The sequence below is a fragment of the Camelus dromedarius genome, chromosome 4 (genome assembly GCF_036321535.1).
Source record: "Camelus dromedarius isolate mCamDro1 chromosome 4, mCamDro1.pat, whole genome shotgun sequence".
Taxonomy (NCBI): Eukaryota; Metazoa; Chordata; class Mammalia; order Artiodactyla; family Camelidae; genus Camelus; species Camelus dromedarius.
This window is the reverse complement of record NC_087439.1, coordinates 71,391,773-71,419,088: the sequence shown is the minus strand read 5'-3', so window position 1 is coordinate 71,419,088 and position 27,316 is coordinate 71,391,773. Positions and strand designations below refer to the sequence as shown.

The window sequence follows — 27,316 nt, the reverse complement described above, 5'->3', positions numbered from 1 at the left end:
AATCTGTATCTGCAGCACTCAACAAATCAGGAACCACATGACGGTCTGTTACTAAACACCTCATTTTGAATATGAGGGGCACACAAAATGGCATTTCATGCACTATCTTGGAGTTAAAGTACCTACAGATGAAGAAGGAAAGACAGATTCATTATAATAGCTGCTTGAATTGCTACCCACAGAGCCCACAACTACAGGTCCTGTACACAATGGAGGAGGAGGGAGTTGGGCCTAGTTCTGTTCAGAGTGGATGCCCAGAACTCCCATGACTTGGCCATATTCTGTTCTACCCGAGATCATCTAACCCCTTCTCCTGTATCTTTTTAGAAACTTCCGGGTGACTCTCAGGGATTTTAGATTCTCAGTGGGGATTCCCAGACACCTGAAAGTTCCAGGTTTGCATGCTGCTTTCTGCAGCTGGCAAGGCAGGCTTCTCTCCATTGCTGTTCAGTTTCATCGTGTTGCTAGGAAATCATATTTGCAGGCTGTGCCTCGGTGAACATGACCTTGCTTTCAGGCTGTGCCATGACCAAAGCAGTGCAAAGAATGGAATATTAAGTATGCCTGTCCTTGGATGATCTAAGTGTGACGGGAACCAGTCATGCTGGTGGCTACGGTACTGGAAACGTTATGTGCTTTCAGTACCAGATGGTTTGGAGGCAAAGTTGACATTCTGTGAGAAAGATTGGAAAGCCTGACTCAAGTTAACTGCATTTTACTGTCATGTATTGGAGCTGTGCTGGGTGCCAGGGAGGTATGTACCTAATACAGTGGTGGAACAAAGGAGTTACTGATTAAGTCCTGGTGTGCTCTTCCCAGGAAGGCTTTACACAGTGGGAGACACCAGCTGGCCCTGCAAGCTGAGAAGGATTTTTGCCAGGCAGGTAAATGGAAGAGAGTAATTCAGGCAAAGACACCAAGATGCGGGAAAAACTTCAGTTTCAAGGTTTGATTGAAACTGAAAGCGCTAGGCGTGTGAATGAGAGACGAGGGCAGGAGCTGGGGCAGCAGGGGCCCTGACTGCAGAGAGAATTGGAACCTGCAGTGGAAGTTGAAGGATCACTGAAAGGGTTGAACTAGGAAAGTGACTTGCTTCAAGCCCGAACTTCAGGAAGTTCATCCTGATAGGAGATCTATTTGGAGAGGGAGAGGCCATAGACGGGGGAGCAGAAAGGCCTGAGTGAGAGATGAATGCTCTGGCATACCCCCATTTAAGAAGCAGGTGCAGGAAGAGGGTGCTGAGGAGTTGGAGAAGGTTAGCGGGGGACTGTGTAGAATATAGTGGTGTGAGGTCGGCCGAGGGAGGAGAGTTTCAAGGAGGGATTAAGCAGCAGCGTCAGAATGCTTGGATAGAGGAGGATGTCCATGTGACCTTGGATGTGACCTCTAGGAGGTCACCAAGGCCTCTACAAGAGCACTGTCGGGTGAGGACACCAGGGTGAGAAGAGTGAGGCACTCACCTCAGGCACAACACTTAAGGGGGTGCTAAAATCAAGACATAATATTTTAATGCAAGATTTTGAAAAAATTGACATGAAGGCAAAAAATATCAAAAATTTAAATAAAGACAGTATCCATATTACTGATTTTTCCTTTGCCTCGGTTCCAGTGTGGCTTGGCACTAAGTGTTACTGTGTAAGGGCTGTGGGGGCAGGAGGATGCAGGTAGAGGCACATTGAGGAGGGAATCGAAGTTGAAGTTGCTGAAGCACCCAGTGCAGACTCTTCCAGTTCTCAGCTTCACTTAGAAGGCTGGTTGGTCTAGGGGCTGAAAGGCTGAAGGTTTTTTTTTGTTTTGTTTTGTTTTTTTAAAGATGGAAGAAACTGAACATGTTTACAGGCTGAGAGGAGGAATCCCTGGAGGTAGAGGGAGGTAGATGAAAGGGTGGGTGAGGGGCACTGGGGGGAGTGGCTGGCCCAGGAGGCAGGGACAGCAGGGGAAGGTGGAGAGTTGTGGGAACTCACTTCTGACTAATGGCAAGGTCATCCGGGGAGCTGAGGCACCAGTCAGTGGTATTAGGTTGGAAGAAAGCACCAAAGGGTGGAGCTGCCATGAGGCTGTTGAAAGTAGCTGACCACGGTCCTGGAATAACATGCTGAGCAGCACGTAGAAAGGGGCTCCCTGAGGTCGAAAACCACGTGTGTGGGATGCTCTTTCCCCTCCCTTCAGCATGACTTGCTACTCTAGATGCCTAGAGTTGTGGAGGCTCACCATCTGAGGAGCGGATAATTGGGTGACCATCCTGGTTTGCCTGGGATTGAGGAGTTTCCTGGAACACAGGACTTTTAGTGCTAAAACTAGGAAGTCCTGGCACAGCATGGTGTTGCTGAGCTGGTGGTCAGGAGGCAAAAGGACAGGAGAATTGAAGATGCTGGCCAGAGAGTGTTTGTAGCGTATGCTCTAGGTCCATTTTGGGAGTACAGGAAGTGAGGCTGTTATATGGTAGTGGTTTATGGAACTACATTCATTTATTCATTCAAATATTAACCCAGTGCTTACTGTGGGTCAGGCACTGGGGTCCACGCAGAGGATTTAACCACAGAGAGAAATAAATGCTTTTATGGAATATCCTTCTATTGTGGCTAAGATCAGTTGGTGTTCAGGACCCATTCCCAGCCTCTGCCTAGAGGGTGGAAAACTACAAACTGCATTTCCCAGACTCCTTTACAACCAGCTTGTGGATTGAGTTCTGCCAGTTAGGTGCATTCAGGCAAGATCTGTAAACAGAAGTAGGGTAGAGGCCAACAGCTGGCTGCTTTTGTCGGTTCCTGTGCTGGCAGGCATAGTGGTGGTGAAGTGGGGATTTGAGTAGAAGCAACATGAAGTCCAGTCACTGGGAAGTGTGGGAGGCAGGCATGGTGGTGGTTGGCCCTCTGATCTCGGGGTCACTGCCCAAGGGGTTCTTGAGCTCTGTGTTCCCAGTGGCGGGCTCCTGCTTCCCCACTGCCTTGGCCGAGACAAGGTCTTTCTGGGAGCCCTGGGAGTCTTTCTAAAAAGCCCAGCCAAGAGCCTCTTCCTCCAGCCCTTGTAGCAGTTTTGTAAGCACCCATATCAATGTATTTCTACTCAAAATACCTGGAGTGGTTTCTGCTTCTAGAACCAGACACCCTTCCCATTAGCTAGGAAGGTGGAAGTGAATTCTGGTGACTTACATCTGTTTTGTTTGATATATTAAGTGATCACTGGCAGCCACTTGAGAAATGAAACTGGAACAGTTCTTAGGTTTCAGCTGCTTTGACTGCGAAGGTGGGGACAGTTTGTACCATCGTGGAGATTTCGTGTGGGTGTGGAAAAGAAGGAAAGACACAGTCATTAAATTAAAATTTGACGGGATGACAGACAAGGGGAATTCCTTAGAAATTTTAGAAAACACACAAAGCTGCCAGTTTTGCTTGGCTGGGGAAGGTGATGGCTTCAGACAGTGGAGCAGAAGAACACTAACAGAAGCAGTGATCAGTCAGAAGGACTGAATGTTTGAAAATGGGGAAGTAGAAGAATTAGGCTTGGAGAGCTTCTTTGTCCCTGAGGGAGGTGAAGCAGTCGCCTTCAGAGGGGTGTGTGGAGTGGTGAACTAGGCTGCTCAGGCAGGGCGGGGCTGGTAAGTGATAGGCACTGTCCTTCCACAGAACTCTTAAGAACTCATTCTACCTGCCACCCCCACCCCAGCTCTTCTGCCCTATCTTTAGAACCACGTTCAATAAAATCTGACTTGTTCTTTTTGGTGATAACTTCGGGATGCCTCTAAGCTTTCTTGTTCTAAGGTTTGTCTTTATATACATCAAAGAAGCTCTAAAAAGCCAAAAGACTACATTTTATTCAGTCTCTTCTTGATAGACTTTAGGTGCTATCCATTATTTTTCCGTACCATCTGCTGCTGCTAGGAACATTGTGTCCATGTTTTGGTACACCTGGCTGAGAATTTTAAAAGAATATTTACTTAGGAATGAAGTTTTCATGTCCTGGAGTAATGTATGCATTCATCTTTACCAGGTATTGCCAAAGTGTTCTCCAAAGTGGTTGTATCAATTTACGATTCTTCCAGCAACATACAGGATTTCGTATTTCTCTGACATTTGGTAACAGATATTAGCATTTGACCAATGTGAAGTAGTATCTCATTGTAACTTAAATCTGCATTTCTCTGAATACTAGTGTAGCTTGAATATTTTATGGTTTATGGCTATTTTTTTTTTCTTCTGGGAACTGCCTGTGGTGTTTTACTGCTAGGTTGCTTGTCATATGCTTATTGATTTGCAGAAATGCTTTCTACATTCTGGATACCAGTTCTTTGTTAATTAAATAAAATGCATTTGTCTTCTGCTTGGGCTTTCTCTTTTTTTCATTTTTAAAAGGATATGGGCTTTTTATGTCTTACAGAATCTTTCATAATTGGAAGTTATAAACAATATTCTTGTAGAATTTCTTCTAGAACTTTATGTCCAGGATGTTACTGCATGTGGAGTTGATTTGTAAATGGTATGAGGAAAGGATCCCAGTTTATTCCTTATATATATTTGAATAACCATATATATGTTGTCCCACCACCATTTCTGGACATTAATGTCCTTTCCCTATTGATGTACAGGACTACCTTAGTCATCTGTGTGTGGCTTGATTTCTGAGCTCTCATCTGTGTACTGGTTGTTTTATTTTCTATCCTTGTGTCATATTACTATACATTTGTTTTAAATCTTGATTTCTGGTAAGGCAACTTCCTCGAACTGGTTATTCTTAAAACTTGTATTGGCTATTCTTGGCTCTTCTTCTCCTTCAGATAAGTTTAAAATCAGCTTGCCATGGTCCATAGCACAACTTTTGGATTTGGGGTTGGACTTAAATTTATAAATGCATTTGAGAATTGATATCTTGATGATATTGAGTCTTCTGTCCATGATTATCATACATTTCTTCAATTATCTCTGTCTTAACTGAAGTCTTTGATAAAGTTTTATAATTTCTTCTTTAAATGTCATATATCTTTTCTGGATTTATCCTATATACCATACAGATTTTGTTGCTGTTGTAAATAGTATCTTTTTTAAATCTACATTTTCTTCCTGGTTTTTGCTAGTGTATAGTGTATTTATTACTCATATATCTCAAAACCTTAACCACTTACCACTTATGAATTCTAGCATTTTGTCTGTTAATATATTTGGGTTTCCTATGTAGAAAATCTTATTGCCTGTGAATAATGATAGTTATTTCTTTGGTTCCAATGCTTATACTCTTATTTTAAATTTTTTTATCTTAGTGCTGAGTTCTGTCCTCTGGTACAATGGTGAATAGAAGGGATAACCATGCATATCCTGTCTTAAGTGTGATTTTCAGGGGAATGCTTCTAACGTGTCACCATTAAGTATAATATTTGCTGTGGACTTTTTTTTCCCTCATAATTACTATTTAACTATGTATAAATTGCTGCCTTCTAAGTTAAATTCCTTGCTTTTAATCCGTAGATCATTTTTTTTAGAGAACTCACATCTATATTATATTATATTATATTATATTATACTATATTATATTATATTATATTATATTATTCAATATTATTATATTGAATTCCTTATTCATGAACAAGGTAATGCTCTCTGTTTGTCTAGGCCTTTATTAATATCTATTCAGTAATATTTTATAGGGTTTTTTTTTGGTGTTTTTTTTTGGAATATCTTTGTTAGAATCATTCCTACATGTTACCTGTTTTAATGCTATTGTATATGGCAAATCTTAAACTATCACTGTGGTTTTTAGCAGTTTTTTCTTTTTGCCTTCCTACACTCTTTTTTTTTAAATTTTTGTTTTCCAAACATTAGCTTAAAAGAATTTTTATTTTCCAAACATTAGCTTAAAAGAACATTAAAGGTGTTAGAAATACAAATCTGACCTAATGGTTAACATCAGAACAATTATAAAATGTTTGAATACATCACATATTTTGCATCACAGCAAAGCATCAAGAGAACTAATTAATATACCCTACTAATTTGTCAAAGTCAACTGAATTCTCAATACTTTTATTAAAGTTCTCATTTTAGCCCTTATGGAGAAGTTACATATGTCTATCTATATCTTTACCTCCATATAGATATCGGTATAGAGAGACATATATTACTTAATGAAGAGACAAGTAATACATATCTGCCTCTGTCTCCACATCTACACATATCCACACACAGACAGAGAGACAGAGACAGATACAGATGCCTTCCTACACTTTTACTTACTTTCTTAAATACTCAACTGTATATTTGAGCAAATTTTTTTTATGTTTTATTTAGCATATCAGTGTGTATTATAGCTAGTTTTTTTTTTTTTTTTCCCAGATTCTCTAAGGCATCTCTATTTTGGCACTATTGGCAATATAGGGCTGGATAATTCTTTGTTGAGGGGAGCGTGCATTGTGTAATGTTTAGCAGCATCCCTAGATGCCAGTAGGACCCCGTGGTTATCATGACCAAAAATGTCTTGAGACATTGTCAAATGTCCCCTGAGGGGCAAAATTGCCTCTGATTAAGGCATTGAGTTGGCCTATCATATTGCAGAAATTCTCCTTATCATTTTGAACCTTTTAAGATCTTTATTTTAAACTCTTTCAGATATAGTTTCCTAGGATGTGTATTTTATTTGTTTTGTCTTCTGTCATCGTGATTTTTGTTTGTGCACGGTAATTTATTATATAATTGGATTGTGTCATATGCCCTGGGTTGTGAAGGTGACCTCATGAGGTGGTTTGGAGTTTGCCTCTCAAGACCTTATGGGCTCCCCTAGTCTGAGAGTAATTTTTATGTTAATTTCTTGGTTTGGGCTTAAAAGAAACCTTAACAAAATAGTGATTATTTGGACTGTAACCGTCCATCTCCCTTTCATGCTCCCCATTGTCGAGTGCTTATCACCTCTAGCCCCAGTTAACTCTCCCCAACACCACCCCAGTGTATAAACACTGGTATTTTGCTGCATCTGGTTGGCCTGGCTCAGCACAGGATCTGTAGTTTTCCTTTTGATATTTTCTTTGAATATGCCAGATGCTACCACTGAGTAATTTGGATTTTACTGCCAAACTATACCTCCATTAGTACAGAGAGAAGACAGCATGCCAGTTCTCTTGCTGAGTGTGCGTGACTGTAGGAAGCGGTCTTACGTGTAATGGTTGGGGGAAATGAACTGAGCAGATAATATTTTTAAAAATAATTGTCCAATTTTGTTAACTCTTGATGGCATTGTTACATCATTGATAATTATGAACTACAAAAGTTATTGTTTTTAAAAATAGGGAATTGAACATTTCATTTCTAGTGGTTCTGTGTGGTTCTTTTTCAGATCTGTCTGGTGAATATAGATAACACCCCCTTTCTTCTTGTATTTAATGACTTCTTACTTATTTTATACCTTCTAATGTGTATAAATATTTTATAGTTAATTTATCGTAATCACTACTGACAAAATTGTGACTTGTAGTTAATAGAAGAACTTGATCTTCTTTTATGGAAACCAGTGGTTAAGTTAAAGTACCGTTTGCCTGTGAGTGGAGAATAGACTTAGGCTCTCCAGGACACATAAAATTAGTATTGAGCTTTCAGATTAAAAAAAAAAACCAACAAAAAAACAAAGTAGTCTGAGTACTACTTTTTCTGCTTCCATTGAGCAATCATTTAGTAAATTTCATTTCTCCAGTTATTCAAAATGTCTGTACTTAAGTGAGGCTTGGATGAATGAACATGGAATTGGCATAGACACACCAGTACTTATTTAACAAGTACACATTAACTAAAATGTCTATTGTTATTAAGAACTGATCAATTTAGACTGGTTGGGAGAAGGCCAGTGTGAAAACTGTAAATGAATGGGTTTATTTTAAAATAAAATATTATAAATTAAAAAAATAAAATTTACAATAAATATAATTTTGTTAATTTCAGATACTGAAGTACTCATTAATATTTTCATTGATGGGGAACTCTGGAACTCTAGGGAAATTATGCTTCCTGTAAGAATCTGTTTCATTTTTCTTGTTTTTGACAGCAAGAGCTTTTTAACATTCCATATATCCCTTTTTTGCTTTGACTGCCAGGAAGCTCAGGACAAATTCAAGGATTACTAAAAATCTGTGTAGGCCTTTCTGGCCTGTGTATTTATATGTGTTCTCCGTCCCTCCACCTCATTTTGACTTTCACCTAATTTTTTCCCCTTGTTCTTATATAAAATTTTTTCCTACTTATGTGTTTTAATTGTAACATGTCTCATCTTTTGTGGACTGAGACTGTATATAAGTAAATAAAATACATTCAGTGTTCCTTTCACCAAATCTGGCTAGATAAATATATAAAAATACTTGTACACAAATAAATAGCAACAGTTAGCAACTTACAATTAGGTTGTGTTTCCAATTATTTTTTTGCTAAGATTAGCTTTTAACCTGAAATGTTTTCTGATAGAAACAGACCAGGTTTCAGACAAGGTAGTCTCTCAGAGCACAAGCTCTTATTTAACATAAAATATAGCTATGAAACTTTAAAGTAGACAGTGACTGCCATTTGCAACTTAAAGTTAGAAAGAAAATAGGTTTGCGTTACAATGGAGGAAGTGAAGAATACATCCATGGCATGAACTTTCCACCGATACCATCAGGAACTCTAGTGATAACTGCTGTCTAGCAGTGTATTGTGAATCAGGGCTCCTGACCCTTGTGAGGGGCTCCAGGTCTGAGAAGATGATCGAAACTTGACAAGACCTCTGTTCAGCCATGGTGGCAGGTCCTTTGAGCATTCATGATGATGCCATGTAAAGGGCGTGGGGCTTTGGGAGGATGGCAGCCCAAGTCTATGCTTCCAGGTGTGAAGGAGGGGTTTCAAAGTAGGAGAACAACTGGAAAAAAGAGGTGGGGTAGGGGCAGAAGCCTCTTTTCTCCCATCATTTTTGACACCCTGCAGAGGGTACCCTTCGCTCAGATTCGTATTTGCTCAAGCCTACTTGGAGATTACTGAAAGGGAGTTAACCTGTGACCTCAGGTTTTCTCATCTAGTCAGCTGCTTAGTCATTGGGCTTTTCCTCTGTTCCCCCCCCCCCCACCACCCCAAGGTCAATTATTTGCCACTTAGTCATTAACTCCCTAGCTGTGATTTTCCCCTTCAACATACTTTACATTCGATACATTCTAATAAAGTACATGGGATTTTTTGGAAATGTTCATCTCTGGCTTCATTTCCTTTAAAATGTAGGTTATTTTCTTTATCTGTCTTGGTTTTTGGGTCAGTTGCTTTGTCTACTGAGAGGGTCACTTTCTGTAGACATAACATGAATTTAATCTGCTAGATTAGAGAGACCAGCAAGAAAGGAAAAGCCTCTACCTTGAATTTTAGCATAAGTTACTTTGATAAAAGGATTAAAAAAAAATTCCCTTTCAACCATAGAACTCCTCCACTGGAAAGGAATCTGAAAGAAATGAAGAAAACCATCAGAAATGAATTCAGTAGCCTCACGGCCTGTTGACTGGACTAGACTATTCTTACTGCCGTTCCTTGGGTTGACACTGTACAGGATGTCTGCGGAGGTCTTCCATCAGGTCGAAGAATCACTTGACGAAGAAGAGAAGGAGATGCTTCTTTTTTTGTGCCGGGATGTTGCTGCAAATGTGGTACCACGTAATGTCAGGGACCTTCTGGATATTTTAAGAGAGTCAGGAAAGCTGTCTTCTGTGAGCCTGGCTGAGCTGCTCTACAGAGTAAGGCGGTTTGACTTGCTCAAGAAGATCCTGAAGATGGACAGACAGGCAGTGGAGACCCTCCTGCTCAGGCACCCTCATCTTATTTCGGACTATAGGTAATTCATCAGTGAATACAGCAATAGCACAGGAAGGTTATAATAATATTCTTGTAGAATTTCTTATAAAATTTTATGTCTGGGACATTAGTACATGCAGAATTGATGTGTCAATGGTGATAGTTAATTTATCAGTGCTTCTTGAGGCTGGACTGGTGGGAGGGAAGGAGGAGGTCCAGACTTCAGAACCATAGAAATGAGAACAGTAAGAAAAGCAGCCTCTTTACTTTCTCTACCCATTGATCCAGATGCTGTGTGGTGTTTCTTCATTCCTCTGAACTCCTTGAATTCTTACGACCTGTTAGCTTAAAGTAGTTGGGTAGAAGATCAGAATGAAAGTGGAAGAGGTGGATGGTATGTGTTTGCCTCGTGGGTGGAGTGCGAGTGAGAAGAAAACCCAAGAGTTAGCACTGTGGCAGGCCTCTGACCATGAGAGCTGTGTGTTCTCTGCTAGAATGACTTTCTGTGATGTCAGACCCTGGCAATTTCTGGTGCTGAGAAAGGAAATAATAAGTCTGACAGTAATCTTCCTGAGGTTTGTAGAGCTCTGTGGTCCCTCCCAAATCCTCCTCAGTCTTTCCCTTGCTGAAGAAGTTAGTGGGGTGAGCTCTCTTTCTGTGAGGTTCCTGCTTCCGAAGGCTCTGGGAAGCCCAAATTGACCACGTGCAGGCCCCCTTTGGTTCAGAGAGGAATGGCCGTTGGAGTCCCCTTGAGTTCAGGAAGCCTTGAGTGCCTTCCTCCTGTTCACATAGTACTTTCTCGGAAGCTCAGAGGAACACGGAAGCCACCAGAAAGGCTGCGTTTCTGGGAAGGAAAGATAACTTGTAACCTTAAATTAGCAGTTCCCTTTTCTCCAGGCCACCAGCCTTTAGTTATATCGATAGTATGTATTTGGAGATGACGTGCACGATTGAAGACTATATAAAAGAAAGTTGAAAGCAGCGTGAGCCTTGGAAAGTGTCTGAGACTGGAGGTCCAAAGGCTCATCTGCAGTTCCATCAGTTACAGGTGACGTAGGCTGAATCAGCCACTAACGTCAGTCGGGTCTTTGTTTTCCTACTTGTAAAGCTAAGAAGAATAATACCTGATTTCACAAGTCTGTTTGTGAGGATTGCCTGTGGTAATTTAGTATGTGAAGTACTTCTTAAAACTGGGAAGCACTCTGCAAACGCAAGGGTTTATTATTGTGGTAGCTGTAATTTTTGCTCACCTTCCATTTCTCCAACCATCAGATGATGTCCGTAATCTTTAAACTTTCTGGGAGGCGCTGACTGGGTTTTTGTAAGTTAGGGGACTCTCTCCATTTCCCGTTTCCTTGCAATGGTGAATGGAGGCGGAGAGGCCCAGGAGTGTTAGACTCATTTATTCGTCTGGCCAGTGGGCTTTCTTGTGGGTTGACATGTGCCCAGGAGTTTGGTGAGCGCTAGAGCAAAACAAACGAAGAATCTTCCATCCTCAAGAGTCTGGGAAAATGGGCTTCTAAGCAATGATGGCAGTGTCGAGGTAGTAATGACAATTGAGGTGTCCTTGGGAGCCCCAGTAAAGAGTGATGGTAACTCTTAACTAGAGCAGAGCTGGTTAAGTCAGGAGGGACTTTCTAGACAAAGACGTTGACAGTCAGTGACTAGGATCCCCATGGCTTTTACCCTGTGAGTTCGGGAGCGGGCCAGGAGAGCCCAGGGGTTACTGTGCTTCAGAACCTTGTGACTTCAAGTCTTGTCGCTGGATCAGCAGCATCCGCATCACGTGGCAGCTTGTTAAACAGAGACAAGATCACTTTGAATTCTATTCCTTTCATCTTAGTCATTTAGGTTCTTCATTTATTTCATCATAACTTCTGAGGGAGCTAGGGGATTCTTTGGGGAAGTTTTTATTCTCTTGTTCTTTTTATAGCAGTTGGAGAAAGAGGTGCCATCTCCTATTGAAAACTGGCGAAAGCATAAATTTCCTTTTTGAGCTCCCTTCACATCTCCTCCTGGGGTGATCTGAGCTTTCTGTTTCCTGGGGGGGGCACATTCAAATGGGGGCCAGAATTAGTCTTTTAACCAGTTACCGGCGTAGAGGTGACCGAGGTGCTTGGTGTTCTCACTAGGACTGGTATCGGAGTTTACTAAAGAAACTTGTCTGGTTTACAGGGTGCTGATGTTGGAGATTGGTGAGGGTCTGGACAAATCTGATGTGTCCTCATTAATATTCCTCATGAGAGATTATATGGGCCGAGGCAAGATAGCCAAGGATAAGGTGAGTGTTCTTTCTTTTTTTGGTTCCTATTCCTAAGAGCCTATCAGAAGCTGGGGGTGGTGCCCTCTGGATTGTGAAGAGAGGGAAACAGTCACTTGAGCGGGATGGACCAGGTCAGGGTGGGTAGGAGGTGGGAGGTTGGTGTGTGAAGGCGAGAAGGGAGAAGAGTGGGTTTTTTTCATAATAACACTAACGGGAAGAAAATTGGTTCATGAATTGAGAGGCAATAGGGTGAGATCATCTGGTGTGGCCCTGAGTGTTCCTTTCATCCTTGTATTTTATCCTTTATTTGCATAAAATTCACAGGGCTGGCTTACACACCAGTTTCTCTCCCTGGTTGGACAGATCCTCTGGGAGAGTTAGGAAGTCGTGTCTGCTCATGCTGAGTAGAAACAGGTGGGAAGTGCTGGTCCACCCCCATCTTGCTCTCCTCCTGCCATCTACTCCTCAGCTAGCTCGGGGTCCGCGTGGAGTCATTAGGCTGCATGTGGAGGTGGGCGGGGGAAGGTTCTTGGGACTGATGTATCCAGGGAATGGCAAAAATAGAGATTTGGGGTTAAAAACGAGGATGAGGTGAGGATCTCAGGGATGTTGTGATTGCCTCTGGTACTGCTGACATGTGGACAGACAAGGAAAAACTCGGGTCTCTAGTACGTGACAATATGTCCACCAAGGACCTGCCTCCAAGGACTCTGGTAAATCGTTGCTTGAGAATTCCTCATGTTCCTTTTTTTTTTTTTTTAATTCTTTTTTAAATTGAAGTATAGTCAGTTAACCATGTTGTGTCAATTTCTGGTGTACAGCGTAATAGTTCTGTCCCATGTATCCCTCATGTTCCTTAATGATTGTTTTTTTCATTTCTGAAGTCCGGGGACGTAGGGTGACTATATGCCTCCACCATCAAATGCAGAATGGGAAGGAAAATGAAAAAAATAGAACTCCTTTTCTGGAGTCCCCTAATCAGTTTATTTCCCACTCATTTCTAGAGATTTAATTATGATTATTAATTAAAAAAATAAAGATAGCACATTAGAAACCAAATGTTAAACGGAAGGGAAATAAAACCAAAAGCAATGCCTATTTCTGAAATGGTTCTTTCACAATTTCTGTGGTCCCGGCCTTGTAATTTTGCCGCCTCATATCCCCTAAGTCAGAAGGAGTTGGAATTCCCAGCGTTGATGAAAATATTTTAAGAACTTCAAAACTGTATCATTGGAGTTTTTCTAGTAAAAACTTCTCCCCCGGCTACACTCTCTCTTCCTCTTTTCAGGAAAGCCCTTAGAGTTTTTCAGTGTAACACCAGCCTGGCTTTTTGGAATAGAATGAGCTCGGGGGGATTTTGTTTCCAGGGCTGCTGTCACTCCTTGATGACACAGAATGGCCCATGTGTCTATCACCAACCTCGGTCTAGGTTGGCCTCCCTGCCAAAGACTTACCTCCTTTCTGAGTGAAATCCAAGAGTGTAATTTGCTCATGGCCTTGAAAGGACTATAAAACTGAGAGGTCTGGGTTAGGGCGCTGAAGGGGCTCCTCTGGTCGCATTTTCTTGCTGTTATAAGTTACACAGCCTGAGGTTCACATATGGGGCCTAATAATCAGCCCTCCTGACATTTGTTTCTTTCTGGTGGTTCTCTTAGAGTTTCTTGGATCTTGTGATTGAATTGGAGAAACTAAATCTGGTTGCTCCAGATCAGTTGGATTTATTAGAAAAATGCCTAAAGAACATCCACAGAATAGACCTGAAGACAAAAATCCAGAAATACAAGCAGTCTGGTAAGCAGCACTTTGGCCTCTCTGTGGCCTCAGGAAAGTACCTGTGCATAGTGGGTTTGGCTGGTAAAGATGCATGTGTTGGACGGCTGGATGGAACAGAACCTGAATGTCCACAGCCCCCACCAGCCTACAGCTGAAGATCTAAACCCTTCATGTCCTTCATACCCCAGATCTGCTGACTTTGTCACCCACACCCGTGACTGCAGAGTCTTGGCCCTCTGCAAAATGCCACCAAGCAGTTGTTAAAATTCTGATCTTCAGGAAAGAGTCTGTATGCCCATTGCCTGCAAGGGCTGACGATGCTGTGGACATTCAGGGCTTTTGAGTCTATGCCGAGCCCCGCTGCCTTGCACCATTGTTTGGACTACCATCCAGCTCTGGGTGGTATCTTGTCACTGTGGGCCTGTAACTGCCCTGCGTATGTCCCAAGTTTCACAAAACCTCCTCATGGAAAAGGGCATCTTTTCTGCTGATAACTCCTCCTTCCATAAAGAGGACCAGCTTACATTGGCCTCGTTTGCGACACCCCTACCCTCAGTGTATATGTGTGTGTGTGTGTGTGTTTGTTTATTTGCTTATTTATTTCTCTGAATGGAGTCACTGGAGATTGAACCCAGGACCTTGTGCACGCCAAGCACAGGCTCTACCACTGAGCTAGACCCCCCCCCCCCCGTTGTCTTTTAGACTCAGTGTGGGCTCTGCTAGCAGTCTACTTGCCACCAGAGAGCTGAAGAGTGTGTCTGATACCCAGTGATCAACACATAACTCCCCTCCCCCTCCCGAATGACTGATACAAGTTCCAGAGTACCATTTTCAGTCTGTTAATGTCATTGGTAGTAGAATCATCTGATCTGATATTTTGACATCAGTAAGGTGGCTGGGAAGTTTCGGGTATTTTGAAAGATCATGATTGACCCTGAGCTGAGTCATTGTTGAAGATACCTTTGATGATAATTTGTAAATCTTAACTCAGTGCCTCTCTTCTTCTTGTAGCTCAAAGAGCAGAAACAAATTATGTAAATGCTCTTCAGGCATCTCTCCCAAACTTGAGTCTTAAGGATACTTCATATAACCTAAGGGTGAGTCTGGAGCGAATATGTGGAATCCCGGCATGAAACAATTTCAGAACTCGATAAAAATACACATATTCTTTGAGCATATACTTCATTTAATATGTACAAAAAATTGTGACAAATTTGCATTTGTTTTAAAATATGTGTACCTTCTTATGAGACAATTTGGAAAATACAGAGAAAAAATTTAAAGGGAGGGAGATAAATCACTTCTATCCTATTACCCAAAGACAACTGCCATTATTGTCTTAGTATATTCCCTCATCTTTCCCTGAGAATCTGTTGTTAACCATTACCTTCTCTGATCATCCAGATAGTTTATTGATATATAATATTAATGTTTGTTCTTTTCTTCTGTATAAATGGTGTCACACTGTGCCCGTTGTTCTCATCCAAGAATTCTTAGAAATTGTTTCATATGAATCTTATGGAAATCTATTTACTCACTGTTTTTCATTGTTGAGTATGGTTTCACTTTCTAGATGTATTACTATGTATGTATATTTTCATTGTTTCCAGTCTTTTGTTCATAAAACAGTGAAAAATAAATATCCTTATATTTATGTCTCTGTGCATTTGCTTTTCATTGAGCTTACTTTAATGAGTTCAGCAAAAGTGTTTTGTCCTTGAGTGATGTTATTGAGTGATTTGTGACCATAAATAACACTTAGTCACTTGTTGTGTTAGTGAACGATGCAAGGTTATCATCAGAATTGTGCTTTGGTTAATTTTTTTATCTTGAGAAGTTAACTTTAGGGTAATCTCACCCTTATCCCCATATTAAAGATATGTGGAATTTGTAGTCCAGACTTAGACCACAGTTACTTGGAATCTGTAGTCAAGACTTTAGACCACAGTTTATAATTTGTACATTATAAGCACTCATAAAAGTATGTGATGAAAACATTAACTACACCTGTAATAAAAACAGTTTTGGGAGAATATAAACTGTAAGAGATACCACTGAGCAATAGACTTTCAGAACTAATATGGATGTTAAGCATTATACCGTCCAGCCTCTTCATTAAATAAATAAGGACAGTTAGGTCTAAAGAACACTATGTGATTGCCCACCTCAACTTACCACCAGACGTGGCCCAGTCAATACTCCTTTCTCTACACCATGGTGTATTTAATAAACTATGTACTATCATGTCATAGCTTAGATATATCTGTCTGTCATTTTTTCAAGAATTAAATATGCTTTTTTTGTCCTCCTGAATCTCTATGATACCAAATCATGAGACAAAGTGATTTAGGATTCAGATCCAGATTTTCTGCGCTTTCTCTGCTATTGTCTATCTAACATAAATTTTACTGTCATTCTTAGTCAAAAGCCTGCTGTGTTTTTATTATTGTCTTTCCATTTTGTTAATGAAAGTAATTGTATTCACTGTCTGTGTAGCCTTTTGGGAACCCACATGTTGTGTGTGTAAATTTTTCCTTCAATTTGCTATTTTTATCTGTGACCCTTATCATTCATTCATTTAGTAAGCAGGCACTGTGGTATATGAATTCAGTGAATTTCTCATGAGATTTAGGAACTGAATACCTGGATATTAACTCATACAAGGCTGCAAAAAATGCTTTAAAAATTACAGTGGCATTAAATGACATGTGATACCAATATTATAGAATAAAAAAGTTGTATGACTCTAATATAATGCTTTTTATATTTATCTGCAATAAATTCAGCTTTGATTTGATGTTATGTCTCTTCAATAGGATGTAAATGTGAATGCACACCTATGTGGGATTCCAAATTCTATCTAATATCATTAGCTTCTGGTTAAGTCATTGATTTTTAGTGATAAAAGCAACTTATGTTTTTCTTCAGTTTAGACGCACAGACTTAGTTGCAGACACAGCTTAATAAATAGTGTACTTCTCTCTTTTGGCTAGGATAGCTTCAGAGGAGAACTGTCATTTGAAAGCTGAGCGTATCAGATGGTTGACAGTGTGTGCTATGTGTACCTTACACAGGACCTGTCATCTGAGAAGAGAAAGGGTCTGTTCAATCTTTCATTCTCTGGTTCATTTCACTCTGGCCCTCAGAAGGGGTAGCTAATTTTCAAGAACCACACCCACATGGGGCTTATGTATAGCTGCATTATAGGAAAAAAACTGGACTTTGATTAAGCACTTCCATGTGCCTAAAGGACACTGTGCTGAGAGCTTTGTGTACATTTAATCTTCACAAAAAATATATCAAGTAGGTACTATTATTATCCTCATTTTGAAGATAAAGAAACACATAGAGTTAAAGAACTTGCTCAAAATTACCTAGCTAGTAAGTGGCAGAATCAGGATATCTGATTAGCTAGGTTTGTCTGGGTTTGAACACCCACTCCCACTCTTAACTGTACTGTACGTTGCCTCCGTGTTAAAGGATCAGGTTGAATGTCAACTGCATGTTCCAACAGCTTGTTTGAATTTGCAGCTGTTACAGCAGCTCCACTTTACCATAACATCGGGCTTTATTGAACTGTTTTGAAACATTCTAATATGCTAGTTTGGCATATTTACATGTTCACTGTATTGTCACTTTAAAAAAAACAAAAGAGTTGCTTCTTTGGCTGTAGAATATGGGGTTTGTGGAGTTAATGGTTCTTGCTAGTCTTTTTTAGATAATTTAACAGTGAATATGATATTTCTATTTTTTCCTGGGTAAGAATCCTATGGAGATTTTTAAAGAGGTGTCATGCAATGGGCCTCTGAGAACACGAACGGGGAGTATGACCTTGTTTTTTATATTTGAAGCTCCAGAATGGGAGGAGTAAAGAACACAGACTCCTGATGGGACAACCTGACATTAAAAGTAAGACCAGCTTTGCTTTGTATTCATTCTTTTTTTAAAAAGACTTTTTTTTTAAGGTTTGTTTATTTATTTATTTTGGGGTTTCTTTGTTTGTTTTTTACACAATAGGATTTTGTTTTCATTTATTTATTTTTAATGGAGGTACTGGGAATTGAACCCAGGACCTCAAGCATGCTAAGCACACACTCTACTACTGAGCTATACCCTCCCCCCTCTTTGTTTTCACTCTTTATAAATCCTTGATAATTCAAATACAAAAATGTTGCATTTTTAGAGTTGGCCATTTTTTAATCTGCGTACTTTAATTAAGCTCTCAAAAAAGTTAAAATCTTCAATGTATTCGTTGGCATTTCTAGTTACCTATCAAATTAGCCTATTTGAATTTAAAAGCCTCGTATTCCATCAGCTTCATCATCTTGGCTATATCTTTAAGAGTTATGACATTTACGCCTGAAATGGAATTATAACCAGGCCATGTGCAACATTAATCTAACCATGATAATGAGCTGTGTTAAACCAAATACTTAGCAGCAGGAAGAAGGAAGGTTACCAGGATCTTGTTTATAGCCCATTTAATAAATCTAAATGTGCCACAGATGACATGCCCTACGCCTACAAGGAAAGAAAGAAAAACAACCCTAGTCATTTCAGCCATATGATCCCTCTTGTTGCTCTTAAAACATCAGCCCTTGATCCTGTCATTTTCAGAAAGTGTATTTTTTGCTTGTCTTGAGTCCTCCTTGCAGTGAGGGCTGAGACACAGTTGCTCACTACAGTGGAGATGATTGTTCAAAACTCCTGGAGGCAGCAATGCACGGACAGGCAAGGAGGCCTCGGCCTTACCTGCGGAGCTTGGACTTTGTCCTGTGTGCAGGGGCGATCATGAGCGTAGTGAGCAGGGCGCTGATGGAAGCCAGGCCCTTTGCCCACGTCTCATGACTCAGCCGACGTGCTGTCTGCGGGCCCCTGGAAACATTTCGCCCAGATCAGCCAGGTGGAGCAGCTCATGCCGGTCACCCCCTACCTAGAAGTCCGCTCTCCAGCAAATGCCATTGAGAGGTGAATTAGTGCGTGAAGTGACAGCATGTTTCTTAAAACATGGGTGAGGTGGTGAGAATTAGCTGTCTAAAAGAAAAATGGGGGACCTGGTAGATTTTGGAGAGGAATTAAAATAATCAGTATTCTTTCTGTTGGGCTCCCTGGTGGCAGGTTTATCCTTGATGGTACCTATACAGGTGAGGTCAGTGAAGCTCCCGACACCTCTACAGGTCCCTAGGAGAGCTAGGTACCTGCTTTTGCCTTGATATGGTTTATTTGCTAATGAAAGAAAAAAGCATCTTGATAACTTGACCTTAATCTAATAGAAGTTTAAAATAATCAAGCCAAGGATTCATATTATTTTGGACTTCCAAGTAGATTTCAACTGGATCATGCTGATGATGTTAACTAGAATTTATTAAGCACTTTTAGTAAGTGCCCTAAACTGAGATAGACATATTACATAGGCTATTTTGTGTTTTTTAAATACTGTCAATCCATGATTGCTAAAATACAAAAAGATGACATGAATTTTCCTCTTAATTCCAAGTATCAGACATTACCAATGTTAATGTTTTATCTATATACCTCTAGTAAGAACATGTAAGTTTATGTACTCTCATTAAACAATGACTAAGTAAACCTAATTACCTTCCCCTGCCAAAAACAAAACAAAACAAAATGTTAAAAAAAAAGTTAAAAAAAAAAAAAAAGACTGATTCAACTTACACAGCATTACCATTTGAAAGTGCTCGTTTCCCCCAAACCTTGCCAATACTGGCATTTTCTTTCCCTGTCTTTAGATATTATTTCTCATTTTTGCAATAATCATGTAATTAGATGTTCATCTCAGAGATTAAAAAAACAAAACAAAATCCCCAAAACCCCTGAGACTTCGGGAAGAAACTTGCCCGAGACCACAGAGCTTGTGAATAATGGGGCTGGGGTTTCAGCCAGCCCTTTATGTCTTCAAAACTGGTGATTCTCCACCTCCTTGGGGCTAATCAAGTCATTTTTTATTTAATAAAGTTTGCTTTAGGCTCATGTACATTTGCTAAGCCCACTGTCCCCTGTCTTGCCATTGACATTTTATTTTATGATCTCCCAGTATCACTGCACTAAAAACACGGCCACCTGTTCTGTAAGTGGTGAACCCACAAAAGCTTTCCCTTCTCTGAATCTCTAAGGCTGTTGTCCACAATTTCAGCACGTGCAGGAAAGCTATTGATACTGTTGGATAGTAAGGTTATTAGATTCTTCCTATCACCAGTCACCTGGTCTTTACCTAGAGAAGGGCAAGGTTCCTATTTAAACTTTTTCTACATAACCCCTGTTTAGCATGGGGACTTGTATTTTCTTATCAGTTAGGTTTTTCAGTGTGTGCTTGGAAGCTTGGGGCTGAATATTGCTGGGGAAAGAAGAGACAGAAGGGAGAAGAAAATAGGGAAAGAGAACAGCTCTGACATAAAGAAACCCAGCCAGCATGGGAGCATGCTTAGTTCTCCTGTTTTATAAATAATTTCTCTCTCATCCCCCAGGAGAACCAGTGAAGACATCCATTCAGGAATCAGAAGCATTTTTGCCTCAGGTACAGAAGAAATGCTCTGACTTGGTATTGTATTGGAAGCACAGTATCTGTGGAGAACACTGACGACTTTAAAAATATCTGTCCTTTAAGAATTCTTTGTGACAGCGATAGGATGCTGAGTGCTATTCTGAGAACTCTTCTGCCCTAAAGGGGAACCTTGAACGTAGCAAAGAGAAAGGTGCTGAAGTGGATTGCATTAGCAGACTTTGGAATGCAGGAAAATTCCAAAGTGGCATGTCTCTCCTCAGCTGAGTGACTGCTGAACACATAAGTAAGCAGTGACACTGAACTTTGACTTGTTCTGACCTTTTCTTACGCTGATACCTCCTCTTCATAACAAGAAGCAATAGAAGGCCTCCTTCTGTACTGGTTTGGAAAGATATCACTTGTACAACTTCAGGTTACTGTGGAAACACAACCCATCTTTTCTCTGTGTTTTAAATTATCTTTATCCCACAAAACTAAGACACGTGTAAAGAGACTGAAGTTTTCATTAAAATTAAATCAAAGCTGAAATAGCTTGTTGATATTGAAGGGAAATGTCAGCTCTGCTGACTTCAGCCTGTGTCTACTGAGCGACTCACCTGCCAAAGGGAGATTTGAGGAAATCCAGAAGAAAAGATGGTATGGGTGAGGCCTTGAGGAAACGGAACAACATTTCGAGTCTTTAACAATCCCTGCTTTCCTTTCCAGCACACACCGGAAGAGAGATACAGGATGCAGAGCAAGCCCCTAGGAATCTGCCTGATAATTGATTGCGTTGGCAATGACACAGGTAGGTCTGGATGCTGCCAATTAACTGATGCCCCCACAATGAGATCATGGCCCATGCAAGCTGTGTGCATCAGAGTGATCAACACTAGCCACCGTGACAAACCACTGCCAAAATGTGGTTTCAGACGGGAGGGGTAGTTTCTCTTGTCACAGTCTAGTGTGGACCAGGCTGGGGAGCGTTGTTCCATGTGCTTATTCAGTGGCTGCATCAGCTGAGGCCTTGGAGTTTTCTGCAGGATCCCCTGGACCTGGCTGGTGGATGAAGGAAGGCTCTCGCGAGAGATTTAGGGGCCAGGCCTGACTGAAAGTGATACGCATCAGTTCCACCCCCATCCCTTTAGTCAGAACTTGCGTGTGGGGCCGCAGCCAACCGCAGTAGACAAGAACTTAGTCTAGCTGTGTGTCAGGAGGAATGTGAAAGGGGATTTGGGGAACGCATGGTATTGTCTCTGGCTCGGAGGCATTCCTTGTGAAAGCTGGTGAGCTTTAGTCTTGTCTGTGCAGGCTGGCTGCTGTGGCAGGGAGGAACCCTGGGATCCAAAGGGGGTTGAGAATGGAAGGTGTGCTGGGCTTCAGTGTTTTCAGATGCCCCATCATTTCACCTAGATAGACTTTGAAAGCTTTTTCTGGGGAATATTAAAAATAGGATAAATATGTGTTCACTTAGAGGCAATGTGTCCCTTAGATCTGCCACCCTGGAATTTGGTTATTGACCTGAGTCTGTACCACCTGTGTGTCACCATTGTTTGGGTCTGAGTTGACTTTTTTTAATTGAAGTGTAGTCGGTTTACAATGTTGTGTTAATTAATTAATTAATTTTGCTTTGAACATGTTTCTCTTTTAATCTTCATAATAACACTCTCATCCTCATGAATAAAGGAAGCTGGAAAGTTCATAAGTGACTTGCCCAAGGTCTCTCAGCTGGAGGCCAGTGTTGTGTTAATTTCTGATTTTTTTTTTTTCCTCCCCCATAAGGGAGGCACTGGGGATTGAACCCAGGACCTTGTGCACGCCAAGCACGTGTTGTACCACTGAGCTATCCCCCCGCCCCCTGAACTGATTCTTTTGCTCACTTGTAGTTGGATGTCTGGCTCAAACTGAATCAATCACTGGGGATGCATTAAAAGAGAATGAGAAGAGCCTTGATAAAGTGCAATAGCATTCACTTTAATTATTTATCTCTTTCTTGAAAGGATTGATCATTCTATTTCCACAGTTTTCCAGCTTCTCAACATTCTCTTAGAATGAGTCAGAGTTGTCTTTTAAGCTCACTTAAAATGTTACCATGGTGAGTTTTACGGGAAGAGACTGTAAGAGAAGGTCAGATTAGGAAACATGAGGCTGAATTTCCCAGGATTTCAGCTATGAGCTCACTTTCTCATGTCCTGTATTTGGTTAAATGTAAGAAATGCTGTCTCCTCAGCTATCGATGTGTCCTTTATTTACTTTTTAAAGAAACTGAGCTGTAGTTGATGTATAAGATGTCCTTTCTGTTTTAGCTGTTAGTATCCATATAAGAATGAGGAAATATTTTTTCAGTGAGTAACGTCCTGCTTTAAAAGCGGTTATATCATTGTCCTCCTCTTTTGGCTGTAATCAGTTCTGTTTCATTAATTGGCAGAAAGTTCCCAACTGGCCTTGGTGCAGGCTGTGTGTCTGTTACATGAAGAGAATCACAAAGATAAAGCCATGACTTCCTGTGAATTTGTGGCTGAAAGCCAGGATCTGAGCTCACTTCCCTTGCTGAGTTATGGGCCTCTCGCCGCTGGGCACTCAACGTGTATTTGTATTTTCTGCATCATAGGATCATGAGCAGAGTTGGGTCCTGGAACATGACTGTGTGGGTTTGAATCATGGCTTTGCGTGTGGTAGCTTGTTACCCCGCCAGTTTTTCTAGCCTCTCTGAAGCCCAGTTTCTCTTCTGTAAAATGAGTTAGTAACAGGACCCATCTCGTAGGAAGGTTGGGAGGAGGGAGTGAGTTCTTATTTGTCAAAAGCTTAGGGCAGCGCCTGGCACTCACACTGTAAGCACATTTGTCCATTTTGCTTAATTTTAGTTGCAAACCACTAAGCTAGCACTTGCCTTGGCTTTGTGCTTGGTACATGGAACCTGACCCCAAAGAAGTGAGGGGCCAGAGAACTGGGGTCTGGAGGCCTGCTCTGGCTCAGGGGTGGGGACAGGTCCCCACAGTCTGGGACTAACTGGAATAGAGGGGGCAACCCAAAAGGGGTAACTTCTGGGGACACACCTAGGTAGAAAGCTGGGCAGACCACTCCTACCAGTCATCATGGACAGTGGGTGTGACAGAGAAGGAGAATCTGAGTACAAAGGCCAGGGTGAGGGAGGGCAGGGAGTGGCAAGATGAGACCAGAGAAAAATATGGAAAGGAGGGTGGAGTGGGAGTTGGAGCCTCTTTGATCTGAGGTACGAGCAGGTATTGGCCTCGGGTGCATCTGTCTAGCTGCTTCCTTGTCTCAAGCTCTCCCTGCGTCTGGGAACAAAACAAATAACTGGGTTTGAGGCCGCTTACACAATTCCCTCGGGGACAGGTGGCCAATGGACAGGTAAGAAACAGGACAACACACTTTACTCCTGTTGTGTTGGGGCTTCTATCACCTGAGGGGTCCTCAATCCATTTACGTGCCCAGATGAGACTCTGAGCAGCAGAAAACTATTGATTAATGTGGAGAGGAAGACAGTTTCTTCTCACACTCCCTCCCCAGGCCTCCAGCTCTTCATTCTCCACCCCCAGCCCCTCCCTCGGACTTTTCCCTGAGGATTCGAGGCCAGGAATACTGCTGGACTTGACAGTAGTCTCGGTTACGTGCAGCACTTTTCATTTCTTCTTTTTCATCCTAACAGCCCGGGAGCTTTGTCTAGATGATGCTGTGGGGTTTCCTTTGTCTCTTGCTTAGTTAACCTTCTCTCTTGGTTAATGCTGAACGTTTGGCAGGAGTGTGGCCGTCTGGTAATAAACATTATTACCAGAGACAAGGGCTCGGAAAGAAACTAACAATAATATGATAAGACTAACTTGAGGGCGGTAGTAATCAGGGTGTAAAATTTAAACTCTACTATCTAATCTATTAAATCCATATCTACTATCTAATCTATAAAAACCTACTATCTACTGTTCAGTCTAATGTGCCAGGTACTTTGCTAATTCCCTTACATGGATTCTTACTTAATCTCCATAAATAATACTGTAAGAAAGGTACTATTATCCCCACTTTCAAGGTAAGGGAGCAGAGCACAGTAAACCCCCCTCCTAACTGAACTGATAGTAACTGAGAGCTGGGACTTGAAGGCTTGACTCTGGAGCCTCTGCTTTTAGCTACTTTGCTATCACATAAATTCCATGTCTCTAGAACCTGGAACAGTGCCTGGCACTTGGGAGCTCAATAAAATTTTTGTTGAGTGAATGAATAAGCTCTGTTGGTCTCAGTGCGTTGTTAAAACCATTCCTTTGTAGAATTTAGCCGACTGTCTTATACCTATCTTTTCCTGGATGAAAATCAGACTTTTATCCAAAGACTGTGCAAGTTCCTTAAACCTTTATAGGTCAACTTTTCCTTTATCCTGTGTTTACTGAGCACCTACTATGAGCAAAATATCAAGCTTGGTCCTGTGTGAACTAGATCTGGAGACCGTGAGGTAGAATCTGGTCTCAGCCACATTGTGAACAAAGATAAGATTGTTGTTGGGTGGCTCATTCTTGAGAAGAATCCTTATAGAGGGCAGTAACCTCTTGGAGCAGATATGGAGGCTTAAGGATTTGGGGCTATCTCAGTTCAGTTGAATTGAAAAGTTAGTCCTCGGTGTTGTGTCATCGGTGTCAGTGACCCAGCAGAGCTTGGCCTGTGTGAGGCCCTGCTTCGTGGTGCCCTGATGTGGTGCTTCTGATCTTGTTAGAAACTCAGATGCGAATGTCCCACATCATAGGCACGTGGCTCTGGACTTTGACCTAGGGCTCTGGCTGGGTTTTAGGCTGCCGAATGAAAGACGGTGTTTGCAGATTTTAAGTGGACATGTTTATTCCTGTCTCTTTTCTCTCTTGCTTTTTCTGAAAAACTTGAAGATTTTTCTGTGCTTTTTAACCAGGCTAAGGCTTAGATTCTTCTACCAGCTGCTGCCCATTTCCCTTGCAAGTCTTGCATAAGTAAACTTCCTCTTTCAGAAGAGCAACAGGAGTTGTGAAAGTCCCAAGTCGATGGTGGAGAGCTTTGCAGTGGTGTTGACTTGAGCTTGGCTGCATCTTGGGGTCACCCAGCTTCCTTTCCCCCCTTTCCCTTAGTGGAATGGGCAACAACCCAAGTCAGCCGCGTTTTCCTGTACTAATAAAATGTAGGAAAATCTCAGCAAGGGGAATCAGAGCAGCTACTGTGGCCTCTGCTCCTGAGCTATGAAGACACATGGCAAGTGACATCTGAGATAATAGATGGTGGCTTCATTCACACGGAGTGGCCACTGCTGCCCGCCAGCTTGGGTGCCGAGGAAGCGTAGCCTCCTGTCCTCACTCCCGTGAGATTAGGGGACTATTGAAGATAGCTTCCCTGGGGAAAAGAGATCAGGAAGTCTGTGGTGGGGCACTTTTTATTTTCCTGGGCTTTCTTGTCCTCTGAGACTAAGCAGCCACTCAATTGGAAACCTAGCATCACTAATGAAATTTCCCTTTAAATCAGTGCTACATAGCAAACCCTTTTTTCATAGACAACATGAACCTAGGCTATAAAAAGGAACTGTAGGTCCACAATCCCTTATTGGAGACCCTTGTATTTCAAAATTAAGAAGTTTTAAGAGTTTAGAAAGATGACATAGTATTCGTGGATAAAGGGACCCCCAAATTGGAAAGCACACCAAGCGGGTGGGCAAGCCCCACCCCACCCCCAATGTGTGGGTCCTTGCCTGCCAACTGAGAAAGAATTCTCAATAGAGGCAGAGGAGAGGGACAAAGTGAAAAAAAAGAGCTGCTTTTATTGCTCAGAGAGAGAGAAAAGAAAACACTTGAGTGGGGACCATCAGTCAGGTTGGCGGTTGCGACAGTTCCAACCCCCAGCTGGCCGGGAAGGCTCTGCTGTTGTTATCTTCATTCCGGTGATGCCAGTCATCTTCTGTTACTGGCTCTTTACTCCCGTGGGGCTCAGCCCTAAAACTAAAGAAATTTTAGCAGGGAAAAAAAGAGAACAAAGAAAGAGATACTGGGATATGTCCTTGGAATTGATGCAGCAGTGGTGGGACATAAAACGTCTTGTATGGCTATGTCCTCAGAACCAAGGAGCCAGCTGCCGTATAAGAGAAATGTCCTGCCTTTCATCAGCCTGACACTTTCTTCTCCTTGCTGGAAGCCAGTCTGGGTCAGTAAGCATGTCTCATCACCTCTCTCAGTGGTACATATACTGAATTCATAGAACACTCCAGGGGGTCTAGGGCAGTACCTCATAATCAAATATGTGACTTTTGTTGTAGTAAAGTATTTGAATGGATACTCACACTAAGTAGAAAAAAAGACTGAAAACAGTCTCTGATCAGTTTAGGGAAGGTTTTGCCACAAAATGAGTCAGGGGAAGAACCTAAGTTTTTCAGAGCTTTTGGGATTCTGAAATTGTGGGTAAGGAGTGGTGCATATGTGGAAAAGCAGAGGACTTCTAGCTGCCAGAGCGACCACAGGGGCCTCTCTTGACATGCACTTAACATGTTTATTATTGATATTGTTATCTCCTAAGAAAAGAAGGAATTAATCGTGATCATTTGTGCTTTTAAAAAAAAAGACATTTAAAAAGTAGTCTGTAATTTCGAACAGTAAAACCCCTTGGCTGGTGTATCTGAACAAATGGAAGGTCAGATTTATACAAGGCTGATCCCACCACCCACTTCCTCCCCGACTGCTGTCTTTGTTCACCATCATCTCCCACCTGGGACCCCCGCTTAATTACACCTTTCCCACAATCTCATCTCCAGATGTCTCAGACCACACCATCTCTGATCTGCCTACTTTACCTAAAACCCCACTGTTCTATGTGATGCGTCAACCATTGTTTTGTCCACATTTATATGCTTTGCTTCTCCAACAAGATTATGGGCTCCTTGAAGGACAGGAACTACATCATGTACCTCATCTGTATCCCATTATCACAGTGTTTCTGTCACACTGGTAGAGGAACTTTCTAAAACATGAGTTTTGGGGTCAAGTGAAT

General features: G+C 41.6%; 1 protein-coding gene across 15 annotated transcripts in view; it reads left to right on the top strand.

Annotated features, from left to right (window-relative positions):
- CFLAR (CASP8 and FADD like apoptosis regulator) overlaps window positions 1-27,316 on the top strand; it is a 47,897-nt gene that overhangs the window by 7,965 nt on the left and 12,616 nt on the right. For 9 of the 15 annotated variants that reach the window (XM_031452007.2, XM_031452017.2, XM_064485110.1 and 6 more), the window contains 7 exons: window positions 9,408-9,816; window positions 11,952-12,057; window positions 13,695-13,830; window positions 14,824-14,909; window positions 17,664-17,721; window positions 20,298-20,347; window positions 21,041-21,122. In XM_031452007.2, coding sequence (XP_031307867.1) covers window positions 9,458-9,816; window positions 11,952-12,057; window positions 13,695-13,830; window positions 14,824-14,909; window positions 17,664-17,721; window positions 20,298-20,347; window positions 21,041-21,122 — 877 coding nt within the window. In that variant the 5' untranslated portion in view covers window positions 9,408-9,457. Of the gene's footprint in view, window positions 1-7,916; window positions 7,985-9,407; window positions 9,817-11,951; window positions 12,058-13,694; window positions 13,831-14,823; window positions 14,910-16,805; window positions 16,912-17,663; window positions 17,722-20,297; window positions 20,348-20,413; window positions 20,619-21,040; window positions 21,123-27,316 lie in introns of those variants that run through there. The other 6 variants (XM_064485113.1, XM_064485114.1, XM_064485107.1 and 3 more) reach the window with 5 other exon arrangements.